Source organism: Balaenoptera physalus, assembly GCF_965194825.1.
Source record: "Balaenoptera physalus genome assembly, chromosome: 19".
Taxonomy (NCBI): domain Eukaryota; kingdom Metazoa; phylum Chordata; class Mammalia; order Artiodactyla; family Balaenopteridae; genus Balaenoptera; species Balaenoptera physalus.
Window position 1 is genome coordinate 21,648,855 of NC_138900.1, and position 9,271 is coordinate 21,658,125.

At 48.2% G+C, this 9,271-nt stretch overlaps 1 protein-coding gene across 1 annotated transcript; it reads right to left on the reverse strand.

Moving 5' to 3' along the window:
* Nucleotides 1–229: 229 nt before the first annotated feature.
* POP4 (POP4 homolog, ribonuclease P/MRP subunit) lies at nucleotides 230–9,157 on the reverse strand. The gene is made up of 7 exons (XM_082437217.1): nucleotides 8,919–9,157; nucleotides 7,133–7,185; nucleotides 5,248–5,471; nucleotides 3,785–3,862; nucleotides 3,544–3,605; nucleotides 1,752–1,853; nucleotides 230–760 (listed from the first exon to the last, which is right to left on the reverse strand). The coding sequence occupies exons 1-7, from the start codon at nucleotides 8,923–8,925 to the stop codon at nucleotides 624–626; spliced, it is 663 nt and encodes a 220-aa protein (XP_082293343.1). The 5' UTR covers nucleotides 8,926–9,157; the 3' UTR covers nucleotides 230–623.
* Nucleotides 9,158–9,271: the final 114 nt, after the last annotated feature.

Here is a 9,271-nt window from a genome sequence, read left to right on the forward strand (position 1 = left end):
CACCACTCATTCCTCTTCAACTTTCTTGAAACAGCAAAGTAAACCTCAGGTCAAAGAGTTCGACAGCAGGCATGATTTAAAGTGATGTATCAAAGAAGCAGGGCACCACTGAACTAGTGAGACACGGTGCCTGATGACAGAACAAAAGTAAAGGCACGAGCCAGGCACAGCTCGGGCTTCCCCTTCCCTTCCATCCTGGCAGTGATGCAGGAATCACTCCTGTAGCCTGTTCACGCCCACATGCATATTTTATTATCACATAAACAACTCATTCATCATAGAACATTCTGAAAACACTGAAAAGTATGAAAAAGAAAAACCAAATAAACTCACTATTCAAGTCAACCTGTGTTAATTCTGGTGTTTTCTGCCAATCTTTTCTGTCCATGGGAGTAATACAAAAACAAGAGCATCTATAAAGACACATCCCTGTGGCCTCTGACTTCTGTGCTCAGTACAGTGTGCTTCTTCCCAGATGATTAAACGTCCTTAACTCTGATTTAGACCGGCTGGAGGTGGTCTATAACCAGAACTGGCCCGACCATCTCTTCCCTGAAAGGTGGGTAATTCAGGTTGTTTCCAGTTTTTCGCTGTCATAAACGATTCCCTTAGGCAGGAAGAGCTCACAGGTCAATTGTTCCCTTTGCTTTGAACTTCTTCGCAGACCGCTCGCTTGACCGCAGCTGGAATTTGCTCCCATAAATGTAGGAAATAAAGCCATCGATCTCCACAGTGAACACACAGTTTAGCTTGGGGATAACTAAAAAAAAGCAGGAGAAAAAGGATGAGGGAAAAAATCCTGGCAGTAAGTTCACTTTTGTGGAGACTATTATTCCCAAGATGTTTGTATTAGAAAATACAACAAGCTAATAGGAAAAAATAAGAAATGGAGGAACCCACAAAGGTAACAGCACCAGGATTAAAGGGGATTATTCTGCCAAAAGGCCAATCTATTCACATTTTAAATATAACTCAACACCTAGTTTTCCGGGTCAAAGGCTATGAACCGAACTCCCAAAACCAGAAACCCCCAGAAAAACTGCCAGAAACAGGTTTTGCCGCATAACTTTCAGATGGACTCATGGCTTTATGCTTACTGGGGAAACCTGTACACCACTTTCTGAGGTTTAAAATGAGAGCAGAAGAATATAGAGGGGAATGGAACAAAGCAACAAGAAAACCAAGCTTCAAAAAATTAAAGGAACAAAAACCTCCCGCTGTGGTTTTGAAATCTCTGGATTCATGGGCAAGGAGGGGATGTGGAAATCCTGACAGACTGGCCGCTCGTCTCTGCCAGAGCGGTGAGCTCTAGCACACCAGGCGGATGAGCTTGCACTCGCTTCCCTGGAACCCAGAGAATCACCACCAAGGGCGCTGGCTCTGGGAACTGCAGGGGCAGGCGCTACCTTAGCTTCATCCCTGCTATCTGTCTAGCTGCAATCCCCTGGGAGGCAGCAGCCTTTGGGCAGGTGGAGGGTCCCAGTCCTGGAAACAGACCCAGGTGTCTGGAGGCACAGCCAAGCAGCCCTTCCTTCCCTTGATCACATCCGGCCAAGGCTGCTGGCTGGGCTCATGAGGACCTCAGGGAGGGCCCTGGGTGCTGGGATGGTCTCTGCAGGCTTGGAATGTAAGGTCAGCAGGTACCTACAATCTGTGCTGACTTGAAAGGCCAAACTGAGCTTTAGAGCCATGAGGAAAGGGCCGACAAATCGGCTGGGGAGGCCACAGCCCACGGCGATCCAGTTACGTACCTTTCAGGCGGTCTTCTTTAGTGATAATTTTGAAAATGTGCTTTGTTTCCTGTAGAAGGATTCCTGTAACGCCCACATAGGAGGGGCATTTGGATTTTGTAACTGCAAAGGAAAAGGGTGGTTCAGGGCTCAGGCCTCTGTGGTGTTAGGGGAGCCACAGGCAGCCAGGCCTGCGGGGGCTGTGGGTTCTGGTCCCAACCTTGAGCCAGCAGAGGAAGAAAGACTACCCACAGGGGCAGGGTGAGGTGGAGGCTCCTTGGCTGGGCAGCGACCAAGTGGGATGAGAACCTAGGCTTCCCAATCCCTTGGCGGTGGCTTTACAGCCTCTGTGCTCTGATAAGGTGTCCTCTGGAAGGCCTGCTGCCACAGGGGTCCTGGGCAGGATTCTGGAGCCAAGAGGTCACACGTGTATCTAGCACCACCAAGGCCCACAGTCGGGTTGCTCTGGCAGGGTCAAGCCTCACTTACAGGACCTGAATGAACGCCTGTTCATCATGGTCTTCCCAGAACCTTCTGAACTCTGGACAGAATGGGAGCCCACTATAGGCCACGCAGCAGTGAGCTGCCACCACAGGCAGCAGGCCTCTCACCTCCCCCAACCCATCCCCCAGTGTAGTCAATACACATTCACTGAACGCCTCCTATGTGTCTGGCACTGTCCTAGGTAGGTGCTGGGCACAGTAGTAAGTCCTGCTCTCACGAAGCTGCTGTTCTAATAGGGGGAGGGGTAATGTGTACCAAACCAGACAACTGTATTTTCTGATAGTGATGAGTGCTATGAAAAAAACAAGGGCAGGGTAATGGGGTGGGGGGTCATCTTTAGCTATGGTAGACCCCTGGGAAGCGACATCTGAGTAGGGACCTGAATAATGAGAAAGAATCAGTCCCTGAGCACACAGAACTCTCTGGGTAGAGGGAAGAAGCAAATGCTAAGACCCTGTGGCAGGGCCAGGCCTGGTGAGAAGCAGAAAGCAGGCCAGTATGGTTAGACCTGTGCCCAAGGAGTTTGGACAGGCTGTTTAGACCACAGTAAGGAGGCAGAAGGGACACAACTTGATTTCTGTTGTAGAATCTTCACTCTGGCTGCCTGGTCAGGGGAGGAGCAGTGTGTCAGCAGGGAGAGGGTTAGGCAGCTTTGCAGTAATCCAGGGGAGATGGCGGTGGCTTAGATTTGGGTGTTAGGACGTGCTAATGGATTGGAGGTAGGCAATTAGGAAAGAAGAAACGTGGATACCTCCTAGGTTTTTGGCTTGAACAACCCGGGTAAACAGTGGCACTATATTAGTGGCACTCAGTAGTACTCAGTGGTATTACTAAAGGTGATTCTCAGTGGCAACTTAGATGATGAAGGCCAGGGGAGGGGCTGATCTGAGGAGAGGCCCAGAGTTCTGTTTTGGATAAGTATAGTTTACAATGTCTACTGCACGTCTGGGTGGCTATGTCCAGTAGACAGTTGAATTCAAGGAGTTCAAGGGTAAGGTCTGTGCTGGAGATGACAACTTGGGAACTGTTGGTCCATAGCCGACATTTAAAACCATGGGGCTGTTCAAGATACCAGGCTGTGGGTGAGTGCCAGCAGCTGCCGTGTCCTTTGGGATACCAGCAGGGGTCTTCTGTGTGGAGAAGGTACACAGAGGCCATTTAGAGTATCCAACAAGTGGCCAGAATTGGCTAAGACAGCCATAGTCATCATCCACCCTAAGTGCTGGCGATGTAGGGATATCCACATAGCAAGGAATTGTCACTGAATGATGGCTTGGGCATCCAGATGATGTGCTCTTAGGCAAATTACCTGAAACAATAGCGCCGTGAAGATCTGCCTTTAAAAGCTTGGCCTGAATCATCTGTGGCTGCCTACGAGGTAAACAAAAGCCCATAATGTATACCATGAAAATGAATTCGGAAAGAAGTAAACAGGTCTACAAACTTCTGCAGCCAGGCAGTGCTGATAGCAGGCTCCGAAAGCTGCATTTACAGTGATCCTAAGACTTGGGCTCTGCCTCAAAGGGCAAGGCTTCAGAATTGTAACTCACATGTCTGGTTTGAGACCATTGCACAGATCCCGGATGTACTGTTTCCAGAGTTCATGTAGAGGGAGAAAAAGACTGTATCTGTGGCAAAGTCAGATAGAGGTAAAACGTTAGGCAATGTGAGCTTGGGATTATAACATCCAAAGAGCACAGAGCTTGGCTTGACGCCAAGGACCATGACCTGAATCACTGGGGCCTGGGTGCAAATTCTAGTTCTACTCCCGATAACTGCACTAAAATCCAGTATTCACCTCTCAAACCTTAGTTTCCTCACTGGTAGAACCCTCTCAAAGCTAAGTTTTTGCTAATGAGAAGAGGAAGGCGTTGCCTTCCTTTGCCCCTTCATCCTTCCTGCTGGTTAGATGCAGGCATGACAGCTGGAGCTCAAGCAGACATCTTTGACCACGAAGTAACAACTACAAACGGTGGAGCAGCAAGGACGCACCCAGGGCTACACTCCTGGTTGTCTGATGGCTGTGGAACTGCCTACCACACCAGCCCAGGATGGTGTTCATCTAGACTTCTTTTCACAAGAGAAATAAACTTCCATCTTATTTAAGCCACTGCTATTTTGAGGTTTTCTGTTACAGGAAGCTGAACCCAGTAAGCCCTCAGTAAGCAGGAGTTGCTGATTGTCATAAGTCCCCGTGCAAGGTGACAGGGTCTGTCTGGAGGATGAGTGAGAAGTGGCGGGGTGAAGGAGAGGGAGCAGGTGAGACGACCCAAACGGGCCTTCCTGGCGCTTCACGGGGAGTCCATTTAACGAAGCTACTGGTTAGAGAAATGAGAACCTCAGGCTCAAACCCAAAGTGGACTCTCTTGGTGGGGACATGGGCGAGGCACACCAGGGGCAGGCAGCAGTCCCTTCCTCCTCCCAAAGCCCAGCTGACTTTGTGAGAGGGGCCATGAACAAAGTGACAGACTCTGTCTTGTGGGATGTGGGAGGCTATCTGGTTACAGATCTTGGAGCAAAAGCATAGGAACAGTCCTAAGACATGCAAATGCAGAACCGCGGCCAAGGAGGGATGGAGTGTCAGCTGGAGGGAGAAACATGTTCTCCCACAGAGAGTGACGTGTCTCTTTCAGAAACTTCTGAAACATGTGGGCAGCACGTTCTTTGGCAATAAGACCCCAATGGGTGATTCTGTCTAGTGCTATTAGAAGCTACAAAGAGATATATGTTAAGAAATATCAGTTCCCCTTTTTCTAAGAAAACTGAAAGACAAATAGTCTGTTGCCCATGGCTTATGGCACTGGTCTTATTAGTTAAGGACAGGACAGAAGCCAAGCAGAAAAGCCAAACCCAAACAGTCCGAATTGGTAAAGGAAGCCTGCCCCCTTGTGGCAGAAGTGGGAGAGGCTCTCTTAGCTTAAGCAGAGCAGGGGCTACCTAGCTTCCCAAGTCCATACTCAACACAAGGAAGATTAAGTCTCTGGGGTGGAAAGGCAGGAAAGGCTTGCCATACTTCTGTTGCTCTGGATTAATGTCAAAGAGCCGCAGCTCCCTCCTCTGCTTGGCAGAGAGGCCTTTAGATTTCTTTTTCTTTTCCTTCTGCTTCCGGTGAGTGAAGTACTCCAGAACAACGGCCTTGCGTTGCAGGTGGTCCTCCTGGGCTTGTTGGCTCATGCGGGGCATGCTCCGCTTCAGGAAGGCCCTCACAAAGGCCTCGGCCCGCTGGGTTCCTGGGTGCTGCATGAGGACAAGATGATGTGGTGCTCACAGCTCTGGTTGGGGCTACCCAGACCCCCAGGCCCTCCCCCACACCGCTGCAACAGCAGATGGGCCGCCTTCACTGACCCACCTATCTACCCACTGAGGCTCACACAGCCTCTCATCTGCTGCGTGTTCGCTACCCTCAGCTGGCCAGATGTGAAAGTCACATTCAAATGCCAATTCGTAACTGCCACACAAAACAGCCACGTCAAACTCCAACCTCCTACCCTGCTCTCTGAGGTTATTCTGAGAATAAAAACAAAACAAAACAAAAAACAACAACGAAAAAATTAAAGCAAAACAAACAAAAAAAAACATTACCTTTGGAATAAAAGACTTCTCTCATCCTTGAGAAATGTATGACAACGGTATTTAAACTGTCATGATCAGATGAAGGCAAGCTCAGAGTAGAGCCAGGCTATGGCCTTGAAGGAAATGACCCCAACACTAGGAAAAACGGCATAACCAAGCACTCCAGGGTGGGCCCAGCCGCAGCAGGTAGGGATTTTGACGTTGCGGCCATATCATAATACTCTTTACTTGAGTTTCCAGCCTGTGGATGCAGCATGGCTATTTTCCTGGTCTGCTCTGGCATCACTTGAGGAAATAAACTGTCAGCGTATCTTGGCCCCATGTGTTCACTCTTTTTCACATAGAGCAGAGCATCACGTGACTGTGACTGAGCACCTGCACTTACAGAGGACTTCTGGGCAAAGTAACTATCATAAATTGTGTGTAATTCTTGAAAGAACAAGCATCACTGTTTCTCAAGTTGGAGTTCCACCAGTCTATTCCTCATTCGGATGCTTTGCCCTCATGTTTGCCACAGCCCTGGGGAGCACAGTCTACTGAGGTCCTCCCTCTTGACGGCGCCATTTCCTGGACCTTTGTTGCACTAACTGGGCTGCAAACACCTTGCGGCTAATGTGTCAATAGTAATCAAGCTCTCATTTCATGGGCAGAAGCAGGCACGTGGATGGGTGGGAGGTGGGGATAAGGATGTGATACACACGCTCTTCATGGTATCCCATGGTAAGGAGGGCAGTCAGCTTCAGCTTTGTACTTTTAGAAAGTAAAAATTCATTATTATCAGTATTATTACTATAAGAGGACATTTGATTCTTTAAATACCTAAGTGGCCCATCTTTCATGGAGAAGCCAAATTAAGGTGTATCAGTCTTTCAAAATCTTGATTTAAAAAGCAACTCCCTCATTATGAGTCACCAGTGAAGCTTCTGCCAAACTGACAAAGAATGTTTGTAGCACCCAGATATGATCCATCAATTACACTTATGAAATGTGATCTGACTGCCCTCTTCAGGAGTGAAAGGGGCACAGTAACAAGGTCAAATGACAGTGCTTGCCACGGCAGGTGTCAGGTGAGCATAGCCTAGTGTCCCCTACACAGTGGGATGTGACACAGATCAAGAAATCCCAGTTAACCAAACTTGACTCTGGTATAATGGGAAAGGAGGCCAGCAGAACAACAAACCTTGATTAAGCCTAACATGTCTGCTGGAAACGTGAGGAATGAAATGTGGGAAAGGACATCTAAAACAGCACTAACGGTTAAGAAGCCACTGAGCCATCTTTGTCATCACCTCTGTTGCTCCCAGACCTCCTGCCAAGCACTGTACCTGAATGTCGAACTCTTTTGCCTCTTTCTGAGAAAAGGCATGGTAGATCACACCTGGGGGATTTAAAAAAGACAAACACGAAACGATCAACTCTGTTGGCTATGGCTATAAGACCTAAGACTTTTATAACTATGAAAATAACTATGCTTATTCAGAGACTGAAGATGGGGGTAATACAATGAGCACAGCTTCAAAGCTTTCTTGGATGCCTCTTGCCCTACCCTCCAGCCACATCTGTGCTAGAAGTTCCAATGGTGTGCTTTAAAATAGTGCTTCTCAAACATGAATGTGTGTCAGAATCTCTGGGAACTTATTAAAATGTAGATTCTTGGGCTCCACTCTCAGATCCTGCATTTCTAACAAGTTCTCAGATGCTACTGAAGCTCAGCAGATGATACTTAGAGTTGCCCTGGTTTAAAATACCACAGGTTAGGAGCCTGAGCAGTTGCTCTAGAAGTCTAATGATGTAACTCATTTAAAAGTTATGTGACAGGGCTTTCCAGGATGAAGATAGTTAGAACTATTACATTTTGTTTACTGTTAGATGTTTAAAAAAGACTCTTCACATTTTAATATCTACGAAACTGAGATGTATTATACAATTGATGGTGTCCTAAACTGATAAAATACAGTAGATCTTTCTTCAAGCTCAAAATACACATTGCTTAATGTGGTTTTAACCTTTAAAAACTCACACTCCTGTTTCTTAATTTGCCTGAAGAAGAAAACCATGGCACTGGGGACAGAATATGGGTGTGAATGTAATAAGAATGAGACAAAGGCCTGGTTTAAGGGCCAAAAGACTAGAAAATTTGGTTCACGCTCTATAAATTCCATCCCAGCTCTACTGTGCTTCCCTGAGTACATTTGAACCAGCAAACCAAAGTGGTTACAAGTTTTATATAGAGTCTGGTTCTCTCTCAGATGGAAGATAGGGATTAAAACCTGTCTGTAGAGAGCAACTTGCAGGGCTTGGACACCAGGAATGACTCTGTACCTGTCACAGGTGCCTTGCATTAGACCCAGAAGTCTTTTATTTCCTATAACAATAGACACCTTAACAGTTATTGAGCCCTCATTGCTTGCCATGCCCCTGATTAAAAGCTACATATATTTTATCTCATTATACTTTCTGAACAATCCTTTAAAGGAGTTATTATTCCTAGTATGCACTGAGAAAATTGAAGTTAAAACATGCTGAGACACTTAACTTGATCACACAGGTAGGGAGTGGCAGAGGTGGAACTCAGAATCCAGTTTTAACGGTGTCATGCCCCTGCCTCTAAATGCCCTGGGTGCTTGCTCCCCTCCTTGGCACACCTCTGCTCAACTCTCAAAGCTTTGGGCTAGTGGCATCAATCCCCAGCACGCTCCCTGCGCTTTACACCAGACAAGGGTGATTCACAGAATAGCAGGCTGGGCAGGCATCATTATCAGTACCTTACAAAAGGGGAAACCGGGTTGCAGGGAGGAACAGGGCCTTGACCACGCCAAGAGGGAGATAGTGGCCAAGTCGTACCAAGGCCTTGGGCCGGCCTCTAGCACCACTCACTACTACTGAGCAGCCCCCAGAGAGAACCTGCCTCCAGCTCTGACATAGTTCAGAGACTAGGCAGGCCAACCGGGACTCCGGGCCACAGTTACACTTAGGTAAGGCGGGACAATTTCCACAGCAGATCCGTTCGGACTCCGCAGCGACCCTTTTCACCCACCAGTACCTACACCTAGTCTCCGACTCTTTAACATCCCACCCCTCTCCAATTTCGTTACCCTCAACACGGCTTACTGTTCATTCTCGGACCGCTTCCGGTGCGCTCTGTTGACGTCTTCTCCAGGCGTCGCTCACTCTCTACCTCTCTCTACTTTCTTCAGCAGCCCTCGGCCACCACAGCCTCTCTCGTCAAAGTTTGTGGTGGAAAGGTTCCTTGTGCCCGAAGTCGCGCAGTAAGCTAAGCTGACAGACTGACACGCTCCTACCGGAATCAGGAACCACAAGCTCCAAGCTCGAGGATGGCGCTGTCCGTGACGTCACCGACGCGCGCCGACTTAGGGTGGCGCATGCGCCTCGGAGCGGACTCCGCAGCGTGGAGGACTGCTGCGGGTTTTGAAACTGTCTCTCCGTGGTGGGGCTCTCTCAGT